This window comes from Lathyrus oleraceus, chromosome 3 (assembly GCF_024323335.1).
Source record: "Lathyrus oleraceus cultivar Zhongwan6 chromosome 3, CAAS_Psat_ZW6_1.0, whole genome shotgun sequence".
Classification (NCBI taxonomy): domain Eukaryota; kingdom Viridiplantae; phylum Streptophyta; class Magnoliopsida; order Fabales; family Fabaceae; genus Lathyrus; species Lathyrus oleraceus.
Window position 1 is genome coordinate 505237993 of NC_066581.1, and position 27574 is coordinate 505265566.

At 34.0% G+C, this 27574-nt stretch overlaps 2 protein-coding genes and 1 long non-coding RNA gene across 3 annotated transcripts; 1 reads left to right on the top strand and 2 right to left on the bottom strand.

The window, feature by feature from the left end:
- The first annotated feature begins 214 nt into the window (after window positions 1–214).
- LOC127128426 (protein NSP-INTERACTING KINASE 1) lies at window positions 215–4838 on the top strand. The gene is made up of 11 exons (XM_051057722.1): window positions 215–608; window positions 704–836; window positions 966–1037; window positions 1771–1914; window positions 2017–2088; window positions 2193–2252; window positions 2350–2450; window positions 2668–2817; window positions 2924–3265; window positions 3609–3988; window positions 4265–4838. Exons 1-11 carry the CDS (start codon window positions 506–508, stop codon window positions 4583–4585), a joined length of 1878 nt encoding a protein of 625 aa, XP_050913679.1. The 5' UTR covers window positions 215–505; the 3' UTR covers window positions 4586–4838.
- Window positions 4839–9063: 4225 nt separating this feature from the next.
- Window positions 9064–11574, bottom strand: LOC127128427 (probable disease resistance protein RF9). Its single transcript, XM_051057723.1, has 2 exons — window positions 10737–11574; window positions 9064–10542 (listed from the first exon to the last, which is right to left on the bottom strand). Exon 2 carries the CDS (start codon window positions 10128–10130, stop codon window positions 9387–9389), a length of 744 nt encoding a protein of 247 aa, XP_050913680.1. The 5' UTR covers window positions 10131–10542; window positions 10737–11574; the 3' UTR covers window positions 9064–9386.
- An 8484-nt stretch (window positions 11575–20058) lies between these two features.
- On the bottom strand, window positions 20059–21450 carry LOC127128428 (uncharacterized). Its single transcript, XR_007805898.1, has 2 exons — window positions 20977–21450; window positions 20059–20767 (listed from the first exon to the last, which is right to left on the bottom strand). It is a non-coding gene; the product is annotated as an uncharacterized LOC127128428 (long non-coding RNA).
- Window positions 21451–27574: the final 6124 nt, after the last annotated feature.

The window sequence follows — 27574 nt, forward strand, 5'->3', positions numbered from 1 at the left end:
GTATGAATAGTCTTAATAGTATTCAAAAGATAAGTGAGATGCAAGAAGTAGGTAGTAATAAATTTTTTAAACAAATATAATCTGCATTATTTGTAATTAAACTTCTATTTTATCACAATTTTACTTAAATATTTAAAATAAAAATTAGTTTACTTTTAACTTTCAATTTTTAAATTTTTAAAACCATTATATAATATTGTGACTCAATGACAAGCATGCTAGTTTCCTTTACACTGCACAAATACACATCTTTCTCTTTTCTTTTCTTTCCCCTCTTACTCACTCTGACACAAAATTTTTGTGTGAATAAGATTCTACCATGGAAAGAACAAACTCACTTTTCTTTTCTTTTTATTTTCTTTTTCTGAACATGAAACCAAACTTATGAAACAACTTCCATTTGAAAACAGTTAAAAATTTTCAACAACATCATCATTATTTTCATTATCATCAGTTTCAAAATAGTAATATCTGTTTGTTTCTGTTCTGTTTCTCCATATTGAAAATGATGAAGCCAACAAGAGTTTTTATAGATTTTCTTTGTTTTGCATTTTTCTTGTTTTGGAGTTCTAATGCTTTGCTTTCTTCTAAAGGTGTAAACTTTGAAGGTAAATTTGAATCTTTGTTGTTAGTAACATTTTATATAAGTTCAATTTGCAGAGATTTGAATTGTTTTTTTTTTCTTGTTTATTTGTGTATGAAGTTCAAGCTTTGATGGGAATAAAAGAGTCTCTAGTGGATCCACATGGTGTTCTTGATAATTGGGATGGTGATGCAGTTGATCCATGTAGTTGGACTATGGTTACATGTTCTAATGAAAATCTTGTCATTGGATTGTAAGTTGCAAACTTTTTTTTACAATCTATACAAGTTGAAGTTGAAAAAAAAGTGAAAAATAGAAATTATGATTTTAAATTGCGGTTGCAGTTATATGATTATATGAAATTGGTGTTGTTTTTGTGTAGGGGCACTCCGAGTCAAAGTTTATCAGGTACTCTATCTCCAAGCATAGGGAATTTAACCAATCTTCAGATTGTGTAAGTAAATCAGAATTTAGAAAAAATACCATGCAGTTTATCGAGATTACTTGTTATTTTCTTCAACGAATCGAAGCGACAATAGTTGAATTTCAGTCAAATACCGATTAAATCATCTGTCAGGCTAATTTGCCACTTACAATACAATACCGTTAGTCTATTTTAAACTTTTGCAAATGAACTAAGATTAACGGTTCTTTTCTTGAACGAATCGAAGCGATAACGGTTGAATTTTAGTAGAATACTAATTTAAGTCATCTTTAGAGGTTAGTTTGCCACTTACAATACCTGTAGTGTATTTTAGTCTTTTGGAAAGAAATTGAGATTAAACTTCTTTTCTTGAACGAATCGAAGAGATTGAATATCAGTGGCCACTTTATCACTCCCAATAATACTTCATGCTGTATTTAAGTCTTTTCTAGATGAACTAAGACTATTTTTTTTTTAACGAATCGAAGCGACAAAGAACAAATGTGTCAGTGCACTTCCATTACTTCGCCGCGTGTTTAAGTCTTGTGTCAGTGCACTTCCATTACTTCGCCGCGTGTTTAAGTCTTTTACAAAGGAACTAAGAGTAGTTGTTGTTTTTTGAACGAATTGAATCGACAAAGACTAAATGTCAATGAAATTCTTATTAAGTTACCTATAAGGCCACTTTAATTTACAATACTCTGTCGCGTGTTTAAGTCTTTTGCAAAGGAACTAAGATTATTTGTTCTTGATTATTTTTCAGGCTTCTCCAGAATAACAACATAACCGGGTCAATCCCTTCGGAATTTGGAAAACTTCCTAAGCTTCAGACTCTTGATCTCTCTGACAATTTCTTCAGCGGTGAAATTCCTCCTTCTCTCGGACACTTGAAAAGCCTTCAATACTTGTAAGTTTACATATGATTTTGAAATTTTAAGCTTAAGCTGTTTTTGTAGTATTAATCTGCGATATTTGAAGCTGAAAAATCGGTAACTCTGTTTTCTTTCAGGAGGTTTAATAATAACAGCCTTGTTGGTGAATGTCCAGAATCACTAGCTAACATGACACAACTTTCTTTTCTGTAATATTCAAAGACTCTTTCTTTTTGTATAATTTTCATTTAACTGTGTTTATATTGTTTGCGTGACGAAATATTTTGTTCTTGTTTTGTGATTCACAATTCAGTGATCTGTCTTACAATAATCTCAGTGGACCTGTACCGAGAATTTTGGCCAAATCTTTTAGGTAATTTTTCTCCGAATAATGTGTTTTTCTGCATCGATGCTAAGTGTAAAATCGAGTACTAATTGAAGATTGTCGAAATTCGTTTTTATTGTTTCAGCATTATTGGTAACCCTCTTGTTTGTGCTACCGGAAATGAACCAAACTGTCATGGGATGACATTGATGCCAATATCCATGAACTTAAACAATACTAATCTAGGTAAGATCTTTGAAAACAAAATCATGTTTAGCACAGACACTTCAGATTGAATGCGTGTGCGTGTTCGACACTAACACGACACTGATACTTATAGTTGCTTTCAATTACTTCCATTTTCTCAGTGTCTACGTGTCAGTGTCATTATCAGTATCATGTCTGATGTCCTTGTCACTGTTTCATAGTTAATTCTAATTGCAATATCGTTTTGTTTCCGTAGATGTTTTACCATCGAGCAAACCAAAAAGTCATAAAATGGCTATAGTCTTCGGCTTGAGTCTGGGATGTCTCTGCATGATAGTTATCGGTTTTGGACTTGTTCTTTGGAGGAGACACAAGCATAATCAACAAGCGTTCTTCGATGTTAAAGGTACTTTTCCATTACAATGTTCATCTGCAATATACTCTCTCCGTTCCAAAATAAGCGAGCTTCAATATAGTTGCTTCGATTTGTGACACATTATTGAATGTTTTAGACCGGCATCACGAAGAAGTTTACCTTGGAAACTTGAAGAGATTTCCATTCAGAGAACTCCAAGTTGCTACTCACAACTTCAGCAACAAAAACTTAGTTGGAAAAGGCGGTTTTGGAAATGTCTACAAAGGAATTCTCTCGGACGGAACTGCTGTAGCTGTCAAGAGGCTTAAAGATGGAAATGCAATTGGAGGAGAGATTCAATTTCAGACTGAAGTTGAAATGATTAGCCTCGCGGTACATAGAAATCTGCTTCGACTTTATGGATTTTGCATGACATCATCCGAAAGACTTTTGGTTTATCCTTACATGTGCAATGGAAGTGTTGCGTCTCGTTTGAAGGGTAAGTTCTTTCGTATACTTTGTTAGAATATCAAATCCGGTTCTTAAGTAAGCAGGTTTACGCATAAGAACACAACGATTGGTGACGGAATTCAGACAATCGTGCCTATGTCTAGTCTATTTTGGAATGAATTAGGGTTAAAGAGTACAGCCCGAGTCATCTTAAGTTTCTGGGGTCTTGTACGGTAGTCTGCTTTGCACGCCCTCAGAGACGGCCTTGAATACAACCCTACTACGCTATCGGCAAATATGAGTCATACTAGACAATTTCATATTCATATTCATACTAGTCAATTTCATATTCATATTTATAGTTTCTGATGCGAATTTCGTGATTTTTTCAGGTAAACCCGTCTTGGATTGGGGAACAAGGAAGAACATTGCATTAGGAGCAGCAAGGGGACTACTATACCTTCATGAACAATGTGATCCAAAGATAATCCATAGGGATGTGAAGGCTGCAAACATATTACTTGATAACTACTGTGAAGCTGTAGTAGGTGATTTCGGTTTGGCAAAGCTTTTGGATCATCAAGATTCACATGTCACAACAGCAGTGCGAGGAACTGTAGGACATATTGCACCCGAATATCTTTCGACAGGACAATCCTCTGAGAAAACTGATGTGTTTGGATTCGGCATTCTTCTCCTTGAGCTGATTACAGGTCAGAGAGCCTTAGAATTCGGAAAAGCTGCTAACCAAAAAGGAGCCATGCTTGATTGGGTAATTAATGTTTTTTTTTACCTTTATTAGTCACCAATTCTTAGATTATTACGTAGTACAGACACTTCAGATCGAGGTTATGTCTAGTGTCCAAATGTGTTGACACATTCAACACCAACATGACACCAATGTATCAATGTCGTATTTGGTGTCTGGTTGAACGGATGAGTTCAATTGAATTGATCAGTATTGTTTGATTTGTTTGATTTTTAAAACATTGATGCATCAACCTTCCCGAAACACCAAATAACAAGTCCTTGTATTGTTGACACTCAGGTGAAGAAAATTCATCAAGAGAAGAAACTCGAACTCCTTGTGGACAAAGATCTAAAGAGCAACTACGACAAAATCGAGCTCGAGGAAACGGTTCAAGTAGCCCTCTTATGCACTCAATATCTTCCAAGCCATAGACCTAAAATGTCAGAAGTGGTAAGAATGCTTGAAGGTGATGGACTAGCTGAGAGATGGGAAGCTTCACAAAGAACAGACACTTCAAAATGGAAACATCATGAATCATCTTTATCAGATAGATATTCTGATCTTACTGATGATTCTGTGTTATTAGTCCAAGCTATGGAGCTTTCAGGACCAAGGTGAATTTTGTTTAGGAAAATATTAAATTTTATCTTAAAGTTTTCTAAAGAATGAAGATGAAATTAAGAGTAGGTTTAAATATGTTTTTGTTTTTTTTTGTAAGTATGATATTGTTTTGCTTTAATCTATGTTGTTTTGAGGAAAGATTATATGTTGTATGATAGGAGGTTTTGTTTGCTTTTAAATGTACAAAGTCTGATTTATTGAATGTTAATTTTGTAATATTAATCAACAAAAGCATATATTTTAAGGTCTATGATGTGTATTCTTCATTTTTTTTTAACCTCTAGTAGCTTTAGTTAGAATATCACTCTTTAGTACGCTTCACAATGATATGTTTTAAATCTAATAATAAGTGATTCAATTAATTATTTCATATATATTAAAAAAAATAAAAGAAAGATAATTATATTTTTATTAAATTATCTTTATCATGCATTTGAGAATGATGAAATTAATATTAATTAGAGGATAAAATTAAAAAATACATTAAAAATTAAAATAAATCATTTATTTTAGATTCATTTTAAGATATTTTTTTGAAAATATTTGTGCTTAACTTTTCTGATGATTACGACAAAGAAAAGACATTTGAGAAACTGCGTCCTTTAAAACATAAATGAAAGCCCAAAATCAGAAGGCATCACTGGTATTAATATTTCTTCACCAATATTCTTTTTAATTTTCCAATATGCTTGCACATTTATTCCCCATATATTTTTATATCTATGACAACGTAAAGCCATTAATTTATAGTTTAATATTCTTTATAGTCTTGTAGTTTTTTTTTATCAGAATTCATTTTAGTTCCTAAATTTAAAAATTGATCATATTAATATCTTAATTATCCAAACAGTGTCATGACGTCAAAGACGTTAGTCAAAATCAACTGAGGATGTTATATATCATTTTTGTGGATTAGTAATTGCTTATGTGTCTTATTTTCTACTCAGTTGGAAGATTTAAGGATATTAGAGCTTCATTGACATCATCTGTTAGAAATTTTCTAGGAACAATGAGAACGAAAAGCTGGGAACAAAGGCTAAAAAAGAGTGTTGAGAACGAATATTATGTAGTTGTATGCCCCTAGTACATTTAGAGGGAGTACCCTGATATAGCGGTTTTCTTGCTTGTCTTATCACTTTCGTTTTCATTTACTTTTGTTTGATCAATATCATTGGATTTAGGGGATTGATGAAATATACATTTCATCTTTCAAAATGAATGGATAGTATTGATCAGATGAAATTTCTCCTATGATCAATTTGGGTTTCTATTTTCCCTTCCCTCTTCATCTTCATCCCTATTCTTTCCCCATCCATCTTTGACCAATGATTTCTCTAATGTCTAAATGCTAGTTGATTCATCAATGACCTTGTGTCAAATGAATCAACATGAGTCTGATTGAGATAAATCTTTCCCATTTCTTTTAGTGTGTGGTATGTTTTAGGAGTTTGGTTCTTTGTACCAAATCTGTAACATGCATTAACACCTATATTTTATTGCCTGACCTCAGATAGTTGTGACTTCTACATAAGTCCAATTACAATTGCTTAACATAAAGCTAAATTTGTCCCTCAAGGCATACAATTCTAGTAAGTGAGATTGTAAGTCTCCCATTCTTCATGGCATTGTGTGGAAACTTGATCTTTTTTCCTTTCATGAGAGCTAGTGGCATACCTATTGATTTATCCAGGTTGGAGCCCTTCTCATGGATGATGTCTTGGTTAAAGAATTCATACTTGTGAATGAATGGTTGAGTATTCTCCAAAGATTGACTTAATCAATTAAAACTCTTCACTAACATTTGACTAACCATTGACTAACCTTTTATTAACATTACTTTACTTTCAAGTCATTTACTTTATGCACTTTAAATTCCAGTACCTTTATCATTCATTGCCATTTATATTTCATGCAAGATGTTTATGTTTCAAGTCCTTTTCACTTTGCTCATTTGAGTCATACCTTGTGATTGTATATATTGTTTGTTTGTCTTTGTTTTGTTTGTGGTCTTAGGACCTTAAAACATCTAATAACAACAAAAACCCTAAAATAAATCTTGGTGGACTGTTGGGCTTGATCTAAACTTTTGGACTTAGAATTAGACAACATTCCCTATGCTAAAGGACTTGATCAATGCCACTATCTGAGACTGAGTTATCCTTGAAAATGATTTTCATCTGATGCAAGACCTTGATTGCCCTTGATTCATCTATTACTTTGACTCTATGCTTAATCGTTATATTGTTATTATTATCTATGTCTGATGATTGTTCTGAGTTGATCAAGGAATATTTCATCTGATGCATTGGAAGACATTGGAGATTGTTAGCTATTGGAATGCTTGCTTGGATATTATGGATATCTTTATTTGATGTCTTAGTCTTCATATGGATGGCTAGGATATTGCTTATGCTTGTTGCTTGCTAAAGTCCAAAGAAAAATGAGTTTCTATATGACATTCTTATCTGTTGGATTGCATCTCATTGGTCAGATCTTTTCAACTCTTAACTTTTAATTTTTGTCTAGGATAATCCCTTCATCTCCTCCCACTTCTTAAATTTTAAAATTTTTCCCTTTTTCAAAAACCTTCTTTGCCTGTGATTTCAAACTTAGACATGTTTTAATGATTAGAAACTTTGGTCATATACCATTGAATTTTCAATCTTTTCCTTAATCAAATTTGTAAATAAACTTAATCATATTGACTCTAATTTCAAAAAGACTAAAAGAACTAACAACCCCATTAAAACTCTAGCCTTTTGTGCCCTTTCATTTAAACTTTTGTTAAAAGAAATTCACCAACTTCTTTGAAATTTTTACCACGAACTACGATGTTTTGATCCCTCATTTTTTTGTTGATATGTAGGCATAATACCGAAGGTCTTGTCTATAATTAATGAATTCTTTTCTCATCCTCCACTATATATTGTATCAAACATCATTTAGACTAAATCACTTACGCACAAAAAAGGGCTCCCTAAGAGTACCTAGGACACTTTGGGTGCTAACACCTTCCCTCTGTGTAACCAACTCCCTTCACCTATAATCTCTGACATTTTATTAGTTTTGATTTGAAAATTTCTTATCTTTAGGTTTTGTTCGTACTTTTCCCTTTTCCTTTGGAAACAATAAAAGCGCGGTGGCGACTCTAGTTTATTTGACGTCAAGTTTACTCGTAATTTGATGGTCATGAATTTACCGCTATAGGTTTGGTTTCACGCAGTATGATACCAAGATCAGTAATCCCTAATGAAAACCATAAGTCTTTCTTCCATTTCTTAAAATTAGATTCATTCAGAATCTCAATAGAAGCAGAACAATTGTTCATATAGATGGTCATTGTTGAGACAAAACAGGAATGCATTATAACAAATAATAAATGCAAGATATAACTTTAATGAACATAAGCTATCACGAAGAGACCAACATTATCATGCAATCCCCTTTGGATGGAATGCACAAAATCCAAGTTACAACAAATGTCAGAACCTCATATGAGTTACTCAATGAGCATACATTGGGTTAAAAAATCTATCTCCTTTGGGTAGATAAATCATCTAAACCAAAACACCTCCAACAACGTCATCTACAAATTTCAAGAATAAGCTACTTAGTGAACATACAATGAGTTTAAATATTTATCTCCTTTGGGTAAATAAATCCCTTGGACCCAAGCATCTCCGGTAGTTATATCCTTAATCAACCATAATCTCTATATACAATTGTCCACCGTTGGGAAGACAATCATAGTAATGACTTAAAATCACTCCTCAAACTACAAAGAAATTTATATTTATATATATTAAATCCAATGCTTCAAACAATTTTGCGACACTTAACATTGATTTCATCAAAAATAGTCCACATCATCCTATTAACTTATTTGTACACCTTCTACTAAACTACCAATCAAAATACAATTATCTACCAACACCCATTCTTTGACTATTTCTCTACCAAAATCCCCTTTTCATCTTTCCTAATTCTCCAGTAGCATGTCATAATAATGAATATTGAATCATAATATATAAACTAAAAATAAGAACTCGCTTTTAAGAATTTTTAAAGTCATTAACTCATGATTTTTAGTTTTTAGGATGAATCATAATTTATTTAATTTGTATTATTTATATTATAGAAAAATATAATTTTATACATTTTTTAATCAATATTATTTTTTGTACGAATAATAAATATACTATATTAATTTACTAATATTTTCATCTCAAATATTAATAGCATCACAAAGGACCATAATAAAAAAAATTATCAAAATACAACATTTACTTATAAATAATAAACATAGATATTAAATTCCTATTAGATTATATTCTATAAAAACTGAACATTTTTTTATTATTATAAGATTTAAATTTTACACCTATAAAAATTAGAGGCATAGGAAATATGTACAAATAGAGGTATGCATCATAAAAGTTGATAACTTTAAACTCAATCTTCTATGAAAGAATTCCTGTCTGCAAATGAAGTGCAAAAATTTGTAAGAGAAAATTTTACAAAATAACTTCACATTCACCAAACATAACATAAAGAGATTCTATATTCAACAATCTCAACAACTATTTTTAAGAAAGAGACATGTAACCTATGTAGCACCAACACTTCTAAAAAAAGTGTGTCCGTGTCCGTGTCAGATATATCTACCGACACATTTGTGATTATATTTAATTTATTTATTTTTTAAAATTATTATCGATGTCGCCGTGTGAGTGTCGGAGGCGTATTCGGCGTGTCCGTGTTTCATATAGATGGTATTTGATGATTTCAAATTGCATGTCTAGTTGAAAAACACAACAGATGGAACATGTTGGACTTTGTGGTAATCCTCTCCAGCAACTCCAAGCCTATTCTTAAATGGTTTCGGCATCCATCTGATCTCCAACTCCCTCAAACCAGCAACAAATTCTAGTCCATCAGGTACACTCTTTAACTTGTTGCAATCAAAGATACTCAATCTATAGAGCCAAGGCATTGCTTGATCCTCTACCATCCACTCTTCTAAATTACAAAAGTCGCGAATCGCAAGAACTTTCAGTTTAGGAAAACCATTCCGCGAACATACCAGGCATTCCAACTTTTCGTTACATAAACTGAAACTTTCCGCGAACTTCTGAAAATATCTCGGATCGTTGAGTACTAGTTTTTTGAGGTTTTTCAGTTTTAGCAAATCTTTTACATCAGATTTACTAGCAGGAAAGTTTACTAGTGTCTGTAAGTTGATCAGATTTTCAAGCTGCAGGAAGCCAGAAACATTTTCAAACCAATTCGGAAGATATAAATGCCTCAACCGTTTCAACTTCCATAGAATGTTAAGAATTTCAACCGTTGAATCCCAACTTACTTTATTGACAGTTTGCAAATTTAGGCTCAAAAACTTCAACCAAAAGATTTCCGACTTCTTTAGGCAACATTTCTCCCTTTGGTCCCTTAACTCCTTCAAGATCAAGAACTCTAAGTAGTTTAAAGTTCTCGAAAACAGCTTTAACGCGCTTCCAGCTTTCAACTCGGCATTTCTTATCATGGAAATATACAAGTGATCTGAGGTGTTGATTCACTTGCTCATCAGGTGGAATCAGTTTATCAACATGTTGATCCAAGAAAAAAGCAAGCCGACGTACTCCACCGATTTTTCTTCCATTGTTTCATCCCTTTCGATCTCGCAATGAGATGAAACAAAACCTTCCGCCATCCACAACTGAATTAACTTATTCTTTGGTAACTCAAGTCCAAAACCTCAGTTATTCTTGATTGTCTTTCAAGTACCTCTCCTCTTATTAGGTATGAGGTTATATGTTTATGTATCATCTTCCATTCATTGACTGTTTTCTTTGTGGCCAAAAGACCTCCAAGAACAATGATAGCCAAAGGTAGGCCAGAACACTTTGCAACCATATCTCTGCCTAATCTTTCAAACTCATTGCAGATTGTGAATTCTGCAAATGGTATATGATAATATTCAAGTTAAATGAAAAACAGTACTAGAAATAAAGTATGCATGAACTACTCCTAGAATTGCATGCAAACAATAAACATAAAGTGATGATATATTGTCATGTTTCCATTCAAGCAAGGTTGTCAAAATCATGATCTAGATCTTAAAGTCTTACGATTTTGCAATCTCACTCACCTCCAACGGTCCTGATCTTAAGTAGAATCGGATATATCATCCAAGACGATCCAACACTTTTTCTCTTGTTGAACTTTATATAACTTTTTCGCGAGTTCTTCGTCTCTCATCTTCCTAATCTCATCCCTCTCTTCTTTCGAAGTAGAACTAGTAATCTGAAGTAAAATTCCCTCCCAAATCTCATCACGTCCTCAACATCATAAGATAATTTTCTGATCTCTGATATCCAATTCTTTATACTCTCACCAGGTTCATTTTGCTTTCTCTCCGCGGTCTCTCAAGAAGCATTGCATCTTCTTTAATTCAGTTTGTAATTTTTTGATCTGGCCGCTTACGCCGTGTAACAAACTGGCCTCTTCGATTAGGAGGTCAGCAAGCCTTTCAATTGTGAAGGACACAACTGACTCAACCAGTATCATTCTTCTGTCTCCTGCAGTGTTGAGTTTGGAAAAGAAAAAGAAAAGAGAAAGAGATTAAAGAATAAAACCACCTTCAATTCGTTGTTCCGGGAAAAATGGTCATTGTAGAGCAGCGATGTGCAGGATAAGAATTGAGAGATACAAGTGAGAGTAAGCAAAGAAACAAAGAAAAGTCTTAGTTTTTCTGATTAGTACACCAAAGAGGAGAGACCTAAATTGATGTAGCCCCCCACAATTATTCAACTTCTCCCCCAACAATAATGCAACTAAAATTTATCTTTGTATATTATTAAAATGAAAAGGAATGGAACAAAATTGTAAGAAAATGGTGATAACAGATGAAATTGAATATAATAGAATAGAATTAGAGATGTCCACCTACGTTAGTTTGATAAGTAATTGTAAAGAAATATCGGAGGCAAGAGTGTGGTTTTGAATCCACGCCATTGCACTTATTTATTTTTAAAGGTTGAAATTTTAACCACTAGATTATTAGAGAGAAAATAAAATATAATAAAATTTGATTTTAGGAGAGGAGAAAAGGGAGAATCAGATAAAAGGAAGGGATAGAGAGAAAAAGAGAGAAATAAGAGAAAACACTTATTTTGAGAAAACCCCTCACCATTTCAAAAGTCACCAAACAACCTCTTCTTCAAAATCCCCAATTCACGAAAAGTTTGCAAAAACTAGCGTGCAAGGGAGAGTTTCGGCTATTGTTAGGAGCTTTGTGGAGAAAAATCCTGCCAACACAATAGAATGGGGGGTATGTTATTCTATAATTGGGTGGTTTGGCGTTTAGCATAGTGGGATTTTCCTTGAACCTCGACTTCGACCTCATTTCTTGTGGAAATTCCTCTAAGAGATGACAATTCATGAACCCTAGATTGAGAATTGTCTCTTATATGATAGACCCCTTAAGTTAATTGTATAAACTTGTATGTTTATTCGTGATCATGTATATGGTTGTTGATCTCATATTTTGCTTGTATGAATATATGTTATGATCGGTTGATTGTGTTAAAATGATGTCTTGGTGTGATGTATTATGAAATTTCGTGCCTAAGCTATTTTTTTTAGTTTTGTGTTGAATAAACATTTGGTAAAGGTTAGGAATGAAGAAAAAACATAAAAAAAGCATAAATCCTATTGCCATTACGGGTCATAAGTTAGAAAGCTAACGAGGAGAGCTACACCTTAATGAAGCTCTTGATACCATTAGGTCTCACCCTAATTAGTAGTGCTTAAATCTATTAAGGTAAACTTTATGACATGAGTCCAACAGGTTGGTAAAACTAATGTAAATGTCTAATGTGGAAATACAAGTTTGATAAACTATTGTGATGCCATAATATGGAGATGTAAATTTGATAAATTATGGTGAAGCCCTAATGTGGCAATAAAGCTAAGTGTGTTTCAGAAGAGGAAAGAGGTTCGGGAGGAACTCATGTATGTTTGGTCATGTATCATACTAGAGTGGGAGTATGTTTACGTCTAGAGAGGGTGTTTTAGTATGGATGTAGATTGCATGTACTCCTAGACTATTGAATCTAGAAAGAGTGTTGTAGTATATACGTAGCTCATATGTACTCTTATATTAGAGTTTAGCGAGAGCAGTGTAGTACTGACGTAGCTTTCATGTACTCCTAAACTATTGAGTTTAGAGAGTGTTGTAGTATGGGTCATAGATCTCATTCAGAAGCTAGTATGCGCTGAGTAAATCTCACACTTATTGAAGATTTGTTTCCATTATTGTTCAATCTTATTTAATTATCTTATGTGCTTTATGGAATAAGAAAACTTTTCTCGAAAGATTATTTTGAAAGAATTAAAGAGAACAAATCTGATTGTTGAAGATTTATTAAATCAAAGAATGCAAATCAACTTAATGAAGAATAATTCCTTGCGCCTTTGGATTTTCTTCAACCGCATGTAATGCTATAAACCCTACTGGGTCTTGCAGCTGGAATTTGTTACTATTTAAGGAGGAGCTCTACATGTAAAAACTTGGATTATGAGAGAAACAACCAAGACATGTTTTAGTTGTGTTGAGTCTTTTGTTGGTTTTAGTTTTGTGTTGTTAAACTCTATTCGCTTGTCACATTTCTATATAGAGGAATATAGCTTGTTTCGAGTTGTAATTGGTTTCATCATTATTAAAATATTGTAATTGTCCAAACATTTGGGAGAGTGATTGAGAGAAACTGAAAGGAGTATCATATTTAGGGGGAGTCTTGAATAGGAATTCACAGGTAGTACTAAGAAAATAGACTTTGAACTAGAAGGGTTCAACTAAGATCAATTTGTACTTTTAGTATTAAGATGGATTTCCTTTCTTAGGTTAACGCGTAGGTAACCTTGCACTAAATTGGGTTAACAATTTAATGTGTCTTTTTTACTAATATTTGTTTTTTACTTGTTACTGCATTAATTTTGTCATACACATTGTTCCAGACGTTGTGTCTGACATCTTTCCATTACACAAACTCAATTTCATGTACATTGTGTAAATTCGTATGATCATATGTAACATTGTATGAATTGACGTAATGTTTTATGAGACCGTGTAATATTGTATAGATTGGTGTAATGGCATATGAATGTATATTATGAGTCATGCTACCCTTTGCTATTATTATACCTTATACTTTGTAGAATGTATTCGCACCCCTCTGTTTCTATGTTTCTACAATGTGAATCATGTGCAAGATATCCTCAAATTGAGACCGAGGAATAGTCGCAGTACAAAACTTTTATTGAGGATGATGTACAAGACCACTAGTTAGGTTTCTTTTGTGCTTATGTATGTTGAACTGTTACGTCAGCTAGTACGTTCGGTTTATAATAAGAATCTAGTATTATGACATCGGGGTTGAGATTCATGTTTTTATAAATTATTATGTTTGGTTTATCCTTTAATAAAGTACTCATATATGAGAATGTTTATGTTATTTGAGTTATGCGATGTCTTATTTTATTATATGAAATAAATATTCTATAAATCATGTTTTAAAAAAAGGGTATTAGGGTGTCACATAGTTGGTTCGTCCATCAGAGTTGGAAAACATTTTTAGAAAAACTCTAAAGTTATGCGATGTCTTATTTTATTATATGAATTGTGTGTTTCAAAAAAACTTTTAGGATTAAAATCAGAGTTGGAAAACATTTTTAGAAAAACTCTAAAGTTATGCAGCAGAAAGTTTTTCTTGCAGAAATTAAAGTGCGAAAATTAAAGATTTAAGGAAAAAGAGAAGACATCAGAAGTTATAGAGATTCAATCAAATAAATAAGAAGACTCACTCCTCTCCCCCAATAACTGATCTTGAGAGTATCCACTAAACTTTAAGAGTTTTTAGTAGGTTAAACTCTTGAACCCCTTTATACAAGGAAAAATGAAGTTTATAGCTAACTTCAAACTAAACAGCAAACTATGGAGTGAAGTGGCGAGTCTTCCTTTTGAATGGCAGATCGAAGCGATTACTCCTTTTTCCATAAGAATCTTGGAGTTGTTATTCTTTAAGATTATAAACAAACCTTGGGAGGTTTTAACACTAGGATGAACTCTCAAACCTAAACCTTTGTTTTATACTGGGCTAACCAATAACTTATGGGATTTTACCACCGGGATGATCTTTTCGACTCTTAACTTTTAATTTGTGCTTAGGATAGCCTCTTCATCTCCTCCCACTTCTTAAATTTCAAAATCTCTCCCTCTTTTTAAAAACCTTTCTTTGCTTGTGATTTAAAACTTAGACATTGTTTAAATTAGAAACTTTGGCCTTATGCCATTGAATTTTCAAACTTTTTCTTAAGTCAAACTTGTAAACAAACTTAACCATATTGACTCAAATTTCAAAAGACAAAAAGAACTAACAACTCCACTCAAATTTTTGGCTTTTTGTGCCCTTTTCTTATCAAGCTTTTGTTAAAAGCAACTCACCAACTCATTTGGAATTTTTACCATGAACTACGAGGTTTTGACCCCTCATTTTTATGTTGGTACGTAGCCACGAGACCGAAGGTCTTGTCAAACACAAAAATAAAATCAACGAATTCTTTTCTCATCGCCACACTTTGTTTTATCAAACATCATTTATACCAAAAAGATATGCACATATAAAAAAGGGCTCCCTTGGAGTACCTAGGACACTTTGGGTGTTAACACCTTCCCTCTGTGTAACCAACCTCCTCACCTGTAATCTCTGGCATTTTATTAGTTTTGATTTGAAAACTTCTTATCTTTAGGTTTTGTTCGTACTTTTCCCTTTTCCTTTGGAAACAATAAAATCGTGGTGGTGACTCTGGTTTTATTAACGTTAAGTTTATCCATGGCTTGATGGCCATGAATTTACCGCTACAATTGCAATTATCTTACAAAAAAAATTAAATTACTTCAACAAAATAGAATTATCAATTTATCAAATTGCTCACTAAGTGAATTATCAAAATGTAAAGACAGTGAAAGATATATATATATATATATATATATATATATATATATATATATATATATATATATATATATATATATATATATATATATATATATATATATATATATATATATATATATATATATATATATATATATATATATATATATATATATATATATATATATAATATATATATATATAGATAGATAGATAGATAGATAGAGAGAGAGAGAGAGAGAGAGAGAGAGAGAGAGAGAGAGAGAGAGAGAGAGAGAGAGAGAGAGAGAGAGAGAGAGAGAGAGAGAGAGAGAGAGAGAGAGAGAGAGAGAGATAGATAGATAGAGAGAGAGAGAGAGAGGGGGGAAGAGAGAGAGAGAGAGAGAACATAAAGATTTGTTTAGGAAGTTCCCCAATTGTCCTTACTATGGGTGCGTCTTCCCCAAATTCCAAATAGAATTGAGATATGTAATTAACATATGCAAGAGTTTGTTACAAGAGAAAAAGTAGCAATCCAAACCCCAAAACCCTATGTTTGATGTTGATCCTAACTTCTTATCTCCCCTTGATCTTAAGCAAGATCAAGTGCCCTAAGACTTCCAAGTCAATCCTCCGGTTACCGCTAAATCAAAGATTTCACCTAGCTGAATCTCTGTTCTTCAAAGATTTCACTCGGTTGAAACCTCGTTGTGAAATCTTGTACCCCCCCCCCCCCCCCAAAAAAAAAAATCAACCTTGATCTTGGAGGAAAAATCCTAAATGGTTTTATCAATGAATGCATATTTATATGTTTGTGTGTAAGAAGGAAAAATAACAAAAAAAAACAAATTTTTAGCAAAAATTACCATATAAGAAAAATTGGAACAAAATGTGTTGAGCTAAAGCATCTTGGAGTCGACCCAATAGCAGAGGGGTCGATCCATGCATCATATGGGTCGAGCCAAACAAGGTAGGGGAGTTTTAATTTGTCAAGGCATCAGTTGGAGTCGACCCCAAGAGGTTATCGGTCTATCCACCCAAGCTTTGTGACGACCCAAGAGCCTGGTGTGTCGACCCAAACAAGGAAGACTCTTTTCCTTAAAAAAAAACCTTCAGTATGGGTTGACCGCAAAACACGTATGTGTTGAACCAAGACAATATTTTTCACATAAAACTCATTTTTTAACTTGTAGACATGATTCTAACCTGTTTTTAAATGTCCTATAATGAAAATACACATCTATACAAAGAGAGAAAGGTCCAATGTACACAAATACTATGTATCCTAGTTTTGACATCATTCAAAGCATTTCTAAGAGGATATTGCACTCACATACTCCTTCTTTTTTATGATGGCCAAACTTAAAAGAAATGTGTTGTCTTGATCATAACTCTTTACGAATATGTGCATTAGACTTTGTTCTTGCATGAACTTCTCCCCCTTTGACAACATGAAAAATACACAAAACCACAAAAACATGAGAAGCATCATGAAAAAAAATACACAACAACATATATAACACTCAGTGGCGTTACAAATATGAAATAATCAATGATAACGTTCACTCACATAGAAATACGTCATACTGAAAAATTCATAAACATAAATAAACAATCAATTCAGACAAAAAAGATGAAATTCATTACAAATTTATCTTAAGAAAGTCACAATATAACATCATAATAATAAAGCATAAGAACATGAAAACAAGAATGCATGCAAAATAAACTTGGTCCATAATGAAAATAAACTAATTCCTACAACCACGACTACCCCTAATTCCAGGTCCACTACCCCGGTACCAAGCGACACCATCATTCCATATTCAGCATCCAAAAAATCACACATATCCCTGTAAAACTAATGATAGTGGTGGTTATTCTCATTTTGATAAAAAAATCATGTTGTTGATGCCAGTTTAAGTTGAACCATGGTTGAATCCCATGTCACGATGAACCTGATTAAACTGCTCTATAGCATACATGGCAAAATTGTTAAAATTGTTGACCTGGGCAGTCATATGATCATAAACCAATCTGAAGCGCTCCTCTTGAGCAGCTTCAAACGCGTGACGTCTACATGACTCCTCTTCGTGCCGCTCCCATTTCTCAACATGCATGTTTTCCAGTAAGGTGATAATAGAAGATTCTTCACCACTTGAGCCAACACCAGAGTAGTTACCATAAGTCCGACCAGGTTGGGTCCAAGAGTTATGTTGCCACTTACCCCACCCTTGTGGGTCTTCATGTTGCTCTACATCACATAACCAAGCATAATCATCATCATGGTGAGTATTAACCATGTTTGTGTCCACATGGTGAACTTGGTATTCCCCCTGTTGTTCTTGAACATTAACTGTACCAAATTTAGTATGATCATCATAGTTGTAAATAAGCTTACTGGACTCCTTTATGCGATAATACTAATCCTTGAGACTATTATCCCAATGGTACTCCATGTTTGACACTATGCTCTTGTTAAACTCTTGAGCATGAACGAGAGAGATGCATGTAAGATTTGGCACACCAATACGAAAATGTTTTATGTATGACCCTAATTTTGGCCCTTAAGATCCCTCATGCCATCTCATAGCTTTGCATTGGCATTGAGATCACACCTTGGTATTCTCATCACCTATCATTCATTGGGTTTGCATTGGGAGAGATCACCAAGCATATTATGACTGTATCATACTTTATTTTCTTTGTTTACTAACCAAAATACAAAAATATGTCTAGTATAACTTTGTTTCTTTTGTAGGTAGTGTGTGTGCCCGTTTGTGCCCCACCAAGCCCACAACTAGGGTTTGAGACCCTCAATGTAAGATATCAAGCAAGCAAAGGTCCAAATTGGTTCTAAACATCATATATGGATCCCCATGTTCTTTATTTTTCATTTTGATCAAGAGTTCATCAAGAGTTTGAAGCTTGTTTGTCAAGGAATCCCTAATTCATCTAGGTATCTTGTGTGCCTTCCTCAGCAAGTTTCTTCAATAATTCGTCAAGGATATCAAGGGATACTTCATTTTACATCATCATAAGCATATATGATCCTCCATGATCCCCTAAGAGAAAAGGAACTTCAAGTGTGCAAGTTGATTCAAGGAAGTTGACTAGAAAAGTCAACTGGTCCAATCTAAGGTTTCCTAGACCTTATCTCCTACAATTTTTGCCATATGAAAATGATTCCAAGAGAAACGTTACTCTTCATGACATTACAAACATATTTCATGTTGGCCTCAAAAGATAATTGTCATTCCCCAAAATTCACCCTACCCTTCACAAGTTCATCTAGGTAATTAACTCTAATCATTTGCATATCCTGATAAGCATTCATCTCATCCACATATCCATTGTATCATAACATATTCCACTTGCATTTGAAAAAGAATAAAATCATGGATTCAAGAGTTTTTATCACACACGACATTGAGTAGGATGTGAGCATTTCATCCTGGTTGTTTTTATCATGGTGCATAGCTTGAAGCCCTGATTCTTAGACCATAGTTGTGGTCATGAATTTGATTCAGGGGTGTTGGATTGTGAGCATCATCAGAATCAATCGAATCTTTGAAACCCTAATTTTTGACTATGGAATGCGTTCAAGATTAAGGCTTATCTAGTTCATCTGGTCACTCATGGAAGCTCATTGATTGGTTCGACATTTCATCAGAGGTTTACTTGTTCATGTCCCCCATGTTTTGATTAAGGCGTATTCATTCAAGGTGTTACAATTTGTTGCTTGGTGAAGTATCATTTGGTTGGCTTGGATTGATCGGATTTCGAACTTTGGAACTTGGCATGTTTCATTTGGTTTAGGAACATTGGGCTACCCAGTTAGGTCCACATTCAGTCATAGTGTGCATTCATGGTCATAGTTGGTTAAGACCTTGGTTTGTGTTTTGTTCATTGGATAATCAATTCACAACAGTTTCAAGTCATCTGTGTACTGCATTGTCATCGTGGTCCATTTTCATTTGCCCATAAAAAAACACATTTTTACATAAGTTGACTTTTGGTCAATTGTTGACTTTTTGGTCAACCAGTTGACCAAGTCAACTTATCATGCCATCACCCTTCAATCCCCATATTCTTTGTCAAAATTCAATCCCATGTAATCCATGACTATTATCAATTATTGTTCATGTTTTATGCCAATCCATTCTAAACCACTTTTGGTCATGTTCATTATGAACCATGCTTTGTCCATATTCATTTTCACATCACATAAACATACATGAACCAAAGCCACAAACAATTTCATCCCAATTCGATGTTCAATCCATTCATAGTTATAATATTTCAACCGTTTGATTCAATCCAATAATCATTTTCAATACTTTCGATTTCCATAATACATCAATTTCATGATAATCTCAATTTCCAAATTAAACTTCATTTAACCATTCAATGCCAATTACAAAACTTCACATGCAATTCAAAGTTCCGAGGTTCCAATTTCATTTTTTTACATCATATGATCACAACCAAAACTCAATTAGAAACATTCCAAACCATTTTCTAATGCATTCATATATACATATTTCAAATCAATTTATGCATTCAAAAAAAAAAACATTTCAAACTAAAGTGAAATTACAATTACCAGACCCTAAAAACAAAATCCAAATCTAAACACTCTATAGATGGATCATTATAAGGCTTTAGGTTTACACAAAACAACATCTAAAGAAGAAATCAAATCGGTATCCAAGAAAACTCGCATTCTAATTTCATCCGGATAAGCATTCCCAATCACCAAAAGCTGTAAAAGACAATGCAACGAACTCGATTCAAACAGGTTTCCGAAGCATACGAAACTCCCATGGATGATCATAAGTGAGATGAGTGTAATTACCGGTGGCGTCCCGGTGCCGGTGGAAGAATTGGTTATACTGTTGTTGGTGCGACTGTGCTAGGTGTGATAATTATTGTTGATAACGTGAAAGAACGCCCTTGATTTAATTCTCCGCTCTTCCCTGCACTTTCCACTCAAATGCTTCTTCATGTCTAATAAATAGTGAATGACGGGAGCTTTCGGTTTCAGAAATTGACCATTCACGGTCGAAAATTCCAACCAACTTAAGACTCCCATAGCAGAATACATACCTCTGCTAACTGACTTTGCTAAAAACCATCTGATAATCATTCAACCAACTTCCATAAACCAGCCAACATAAATAAAACTAACATAACCAAGAACCTGCAATTGAGAGTGAATGAACTTAATAAGATTGAAACCAACCTCTAACAGGTTCATAAGAATAAAAACTCATATCCAAAATTCCGCAAAACTGACATACAATCTTTAACCTTTTTTCATAATCTATATTGGAATCCTTAAAACAAAAAAATGATGAAACATATAACAGAACCCGCAAGCTCAACCGAAACTCTAACCGAATAACTAACCTATAACAGAAAGGTAACAAACTTGATAACCAGATTCATTTTCCCCCCCTAGTAGCATAACAGAAACGGAAAGGAACCGAAGCTCCTCATAACAGAAGGATAATTTCAGGAGGCCATGACCGAATCCTAACGACTGTCATAACTAACCTTCAACCGAACTCTAACGGCTTCAACCAACTGTCGTAACAGAATCGCATCCCAACTAGCTTCCTTCATAACCTCGTCTCTAAAAAAACTCATTGCGAACCGGTTTTGAAACCACCCTTGAACCACCATGCGACTCCTCTTCCTCACCTCTCTTTTTGAACCCTCAACCTACACCGAAACAACTTCCAGAATTTTCTCTAGCAACACTCAACAAAAAGCTTCCTCCAACCTCCACTTCCAACTTCGATCTTATCTCCCTCGCGTGTTCGTTCGGATTTGGTGAAATGGCCTTGAGGTGTTGTACTGAAGGCATTGCCATGGACATTGGTTCTTGGATTTTTTGTTCTCATAAAGCCCGCTTCTCGCACTTTTGGTACTGACTTGGGCCTTTGGCCCAAGTGAATAACCCTTTGCTTGTTCTTATCACCCCTCCAATTAGTCTTCACCCCATAACCTTTGTTCTTAATTTAATTTATTGACCCCTCATTAATCTTTTTCTTAATGATGAATAATTTATCCAAGAATTTTACTGATTAACATGATGCTGATTGTTTTGGTATGAATTAGATTAATTCATGTTTTTGTTAATTAGGATTAACATACTTTTCTTTAGGTTAATGGATAATTAGGAATTATGTTTAATTAGGTGATTAGGATTTAGAAATTAGGTTCAATCAATTGTTAGATTAGATTTAGTTTCTTAATTTTCCAGAATTAATCCATGATCGATTAACCATGCCATGATTAGGTTTTAGTCCTTAGATTTTGGTTATTTCATTTTGTGGATTTTGTGTGGATTAATATGGTTAATGGTTGATTTTACTATGATTTTTCCATTTGGTTAATTTCCACTCAATTTGATTTGTATAATCATAGTCGTTAGATTCAATTCTTGAATTTGGGTTGTTAATTTTCTATTTGATTGATTTTGATCCTAATTCATGTTTAGGTAGCTTTAGTATTTAGAATTAATATTCATTCTTTAATTGTCCATTTAATATATTCCTTTGGTTTATGATCATATTGTAAATTGAAAATCCCATTTCAATTTAGGTGATGAATATTTTGTGTGTCTAATTTCATTTTCCATGATCATATGATAGATCTTTGATTGTTTTTCATTGATTAATCCGTTATCTTTCGAATTGATTTTAACCATTGAGCATGCTTATTACATATTGTTGCATCATTCTCATTCATTTGACTTGATCTCACGCTAACCCCGTTTGTTGCTTTGTGTTTCCACATGTGACTTTGAGATTCAAGCTCACTCCTAGCTATCCATGCTCCTAACCATTTCATTCTCATTCAATAGCTTTGTATTGCTTGAAGTACCATGCCACTTGTATGCTTTAGGCATGGTACATAGTCTAATAGTTTGTAACTTGTATTTTCTTTTCATTCTCTTATGTTGTATTGCGTGGATCCTCCAATTACGGGTTAAATGTTCCCCCACCCCGTGATCATGTCAATTTGCATCATTCTCATTCATTTGACTTGATCTCACGCTAACCTCGTTTGTTGCTTTGTGTTTCCACATGTGACTTTGAGATTCAAGCTCACTCCTAGTTATCCATGCTCCTAACCATTTCATTCTCATTCAATAGCTTTGTATTGCTTGAAGTACCATGCCACTTGTATGCTTTAGGCATGGTACATAGTCTAATAGTTTGTAACTTGTATTTTCTTTTCATTCTCTTATGTTGTATTGCGTGGATCCTCCAATTACGGGTTAAATGTTCCCCCACCCCGTGATCATGTCAATTTGCATCATTCTCATTCATTTGACTTGATCTCACGCTAACCTCGTTTGTTGCTTTGTGTTTCCACATGTGACTTTGAGATTCAAGCTCACTCCTAGTTATCCATGCTCCTAACCATTTCATTCTCATTCAATAGCTTTGTATTGCTTGAAGTACCATGCCACTTGTATGCTTTAGGCATGGTACATAGTCTAATAGTTTGTAACTTGTATTTTCTTTTCATTCTCTTATGTTGTATTGCGTGGATCCTCCAATTACGGGTTAAATGTTCCCCCACCCCATGATCATGTCAATTTGCATCATTCTCATTCATTTGACTTGATCTCATGCTAACCCCGTTTGTTGCTTTGTGTTTCCACATGTGACTTTGAGATTCAAGCTCACTCCTAGCTATCCATGCTCCTAACCATTTCATTCTCATTCAATAGCTTTGTATTGCTTGAAGTACCATGCCACTTGTATGCTTTAGGCATGGTACATAGTCTAATAGTTTGTAACTTGTATTTTCTTTTCATTCTCTTATGTTGTATTGCGTGGATCCTCCAATTACGGGTTAAATGTTCCCCCATCCCATGATCATGTAATAGCTTAGATTTATTGCTTTCTAGTTAGTTCACCGTGCATGTAAATAACAAAGATAAAATACAAAACGATAAATAAAGCATTTCTAAAGAAATAAAAGGTACTTGATTCAATGTCAATTTGTTTTCCGAATAAAACTCACACCATTGCAATGTGAATACTTGATCCAACGTCAAGTATTCTCCATCCACTCCATGATTCATTCTCACATCTCTTTTCCATTCTCTTCTCAACCTTATTCTATCTCTCACCTCCATTTTTCACACACTATTTTCATAATAAATTCAAACACTTGATCTAACGTCAAGTACCTTTTTTCAAACCATTTACATAACAAATTGGAATGCGAAATACGGTGTACATGTTTGTACACAACATTCAAGCAATTGGGTTGTCGGCCGTACCTAGCCTAAGGACCCGACACTTGACTTTCCCCCTTAAAACATCTAATGATTCAAACAAGTTAGATCTAGGTGCTGCGAGGGAGAAAAAGAGTAGCTAGGACTCCATTGTCCTCTCAATTCCCAAGTACTCTGATCGTTGACCGTACTTAGTCAAGGGTAAGATACTTGTCTCCCTCTAAGTTCCAATGATTAGACTTGCCAAACTCTTTTCACAATTCAAATATCTTTTTTGGATGAAAAAGAGTGGTTAGGACAACATTGTCCTCTCAACTCCCGAGTTATTGGACCGTTGACTGTATCTAGCCAAGGGTCTGATGCTTGTCTCTGTACATAAAATAAACCCCAACAAATCGAATCATCTTTTGACGTGGGGCTTTCTCTTCAAAACTTTTCGATAAGGACATGATACTTCCGTTCTACCGTGAACGACGCTTAATCCTCCATGTGCGAGCAAGTAATGTTTAACTGCTAGAGTGCGAACCAAGCGTATCCACTTTACCATAAACAAGCAAATACTTTCCGCTCCCATGACAGAGTATACAAGCAAGTGAACAGTAGCCCGCGAATGTTAATATTGTTCAGTAAAAACAACCAACAAATGTTCCATTTGTGAGCCGAACTACAAAGCTCTGACTTCCTTATTGCACGTATGAGGATACGTAGGCACAAGGGCCCAAATCTTTGGCGAGCACACTAACTTAAAACTTATTTTCTCCCCCATCTTATTCTCTCATCTCATTCCCGATAGCAAGCAACATACAGATAAACAAACATCCATACATATGTGATATGAGCAAGTGGTTCTCATGGAGTACCATGGAAGTGAGGGGTGCTAATACCTTCCCCTTGCATAACCTACTTCCGAATTCTCTCTTGGTTGCGATATCATTTCTCTCATTTGGGGTTTTATCGTTATTTTCCCTTTCCTTTGGAATAAATAAAATCTGGTGGCGACTCTGTATTCTTTGCGGCGCTTCAATAATTTTTCTTGGAAAGACATTTTTTATGGTGAAATATTATAGGTCATTTTGTCTATGTCCTAGATAGAAGGTCAACTTCCAAGAGTCATAACTTCCTCATTTTTCATGATATGAAGATGATCCAAGTTTCATGATTAATTTCAAGATGTATTATTCAACTTTTATTATTTGAGAAAGATCCAATTCTACATGCAAGGTCGTGTACCATGAGGAAACATTATAGGTCCATTTTGGTCCTCATCATTGAACAAGCATATTTCCTCAACTTCTAAAATCCTTAACTCCATCATACAAACTCCCAATGGTGCCAAATTTGTTGTCAAATTAAAGATAATTTAAATGGATACAAATTTGTAGAAGGAGACAAGTTCATTTGAAGCTTACATAAAAAGTTATTAAAGGTGGAAAAAGAGGTCATTTGGCTTATAACTTACAAACATTTCTAAGTATGTTTGATATCTCCATCTTCAAGGCCAACTTTTTCGATTTTACAAGTTTCAAATTGAAAAAGTCCCAACATCAAAGTTGTTCCTCATGATGAGAGATTTCCAAAGAGTCCAAGATCACATCATTTGGATGAGAAATAAGGGACTTGTGCATGAGTTCTTTCCATGGCTTATTTTAGTAAGTTTTGAACTCCAAACATTGCACAACTTTGCCCAGCTTTGTGTGATGACTTCAGCAACATTCTTGCATGACTTGGAGTGGATCCCAACCATCAATTGGGCCTGTACATGCACTCATGCACCAAGGATTGCTCATTTTTTATTCAAATTCGGAAAGGTGAATTTATCATTTCCTTGGCATATAAATCAAAGAGCATTTACTCAGAATTGAAGAGAACATTGCCCAAGTTTTGCTAGCCATTACCATAACCTCACACGATAGAATTATTTGAAGATTTCTTTTGAAATCGAGTTTTTGTTCAACTCAAGTTTATGAACAGAAAATCCAAAGGTTCATTTCCTTTTCCATTCCATTGAGTTTCTGCAAATAAGAGGAAGAGAAAGCAAGAAGAATTTCATCAAGAACCAAGCTCAAAAGCTGCTCATAGAAGGTGAATTTCTTAAAACTTCATCTCTTCGATTCTACCTCCACACTCTAGATCTGAGCTTAATTTTGTGTTGGCTGAAATCCTACCAATGTAGGCACATTACTGAGTTGTTTTGGACTTGATTCGAAGCAACTCGGGTTGGACACCTACAATTTGATCTTCACTTTTCTAACTATAGAGTGATAGATGGAACAAATGGAGGTGATATTCGTGATCCTTGCAATTTTTCCTTTAAAATGATGTTAGATCCCTCCATTTCTAGGCAAATTCGATCTTGACAGTCTGGTGACCCTCATCGGAGAAGATGACTAGAGCTAGGGCTCCAGTGGTGGCGTGGCAAGGCTCCCACCCTTGGATCTCTTTCCCATATTCTAATTTGGACCTTTGCTTGTGATTACTACGCGTATGATTGCATTGACTGTGGAACATGTGGAAGGCGCGTTTTTGACCATCAAATCTACCACCTCAATTAATGAGGGAGATCTGATGGCTACATTTTTTCAATTTTATTTTGTTTTTCTAATTTGATTATTTATTAGCCTTTTCTTCAAAAATTCACCATAAATTCATTTTTGATCCAAAAATTATGGGATCAAAACCAAAAACTCACAAAAAAATTTCCTCTTCTTGTTTTTTATTTAAATTTAATTTTTTGATTAAGTTTGATATTTTGGGTGAATTTTATGATTTTTAACTTGTTTTAGTTACTTCTGACATTTGAAAAATGCCAAAAAAATTAGTCAATGGTCATTTGACCTTGCTTGACCTATGATAAATCACTTGGCCATTTTTTTATGTTTTGAAGGGGTTTTAGGTTTTTGATATGTGAAAATTTATTTTTCTTCATTTTTAAATTGTTTTAAATTTTTTTTAATTGATTTAGTGCTTTGATGAGCTTTAGTATTGACTTTGTGTTGACCTTACTTCTATTTAGCCTTGGTCTTGGTTGAATTAGACCTTGACTTGGTAAATACCATTGGATTTAAGAGGTTGATGAAGTTTAAACTTCATCCCTCAAGATGAATGAATGGTATTGTTCAAGTGAGGTTCATCCCTTGACAAATTTGGGATCTCCTTCATTTCATCTCTCTATTTTTCATCTCATTTCTTTCCCGATCATCCCTTGGCCAATGACTTCTCATGGATCATTAGCTAGTTGATTCATCAATGACCTTGTGTCAGATGAATCAACATAAGCTTGATTGAGATAGGCCCATCCCCTATTACTTTTATGTGTGATATGATTTAGGAGCTTGGTCTTAGATACCTTGTCTCTAGAATGCATTAACACCAACATTATTATTGACCGACCTCAGATAGATAGGGCTTTTATATAAGCCTACTTATGATTGCTTAACATAGCGCTAAATTTGCCTCAAGGCACAAATTAACATACTAACTTGACAACTAACATTTAACTTTCTTGTCATTTACTTTAATGCAATTTAAATTATTTCACTTTATCATTCCTTGACATTTACATTCATGCAGATTGTTTATGCTTCAGTCATTTTCTTTTTGCCCACTTGGGCCTATATTTATTCTTCAGTTATTTTCATTTTGCTCACTTGGGCCATTATATTTTGTGCTTGTGATATATTTGTGCTTGTGATCATATTTTTTTGTGTGGTATTTAGACCTTAAAACACTTAATAAAAAAAATACTAA

Bases quoted from the DNA above. Each gene is read 5' to 3' on its own strand.
- LOC127128427 (XM_051057723.1), bottom strand. From the start codon at position 10,130: ATGATAAGAAATGCCGAGTTGAAAGCTGGAAGCGCGTTAAAGCTGTTT.
- LOC127128426 (XM_051057722.1), top strand. From the start codon at position 506: ATGATGAAGCCAACAAGAGTTTTTATAGATTTTCTTTGTTTTGCATTT. The intron at 837-965 runs GTAAGTTGCAAA...GTTTTTGTGTAG, and splicing joins GAAAATCTTGTCATTGGATT to GGGCACTCCGAGTCAAAGTT. The intron at 1,915-2,016 runs GTAAGTTTACAT...GTTTTCTTTCAG, and splicing joins TTGAAAAGCCTTCAATACTT to GAGGTTTAATAATAACAGCC.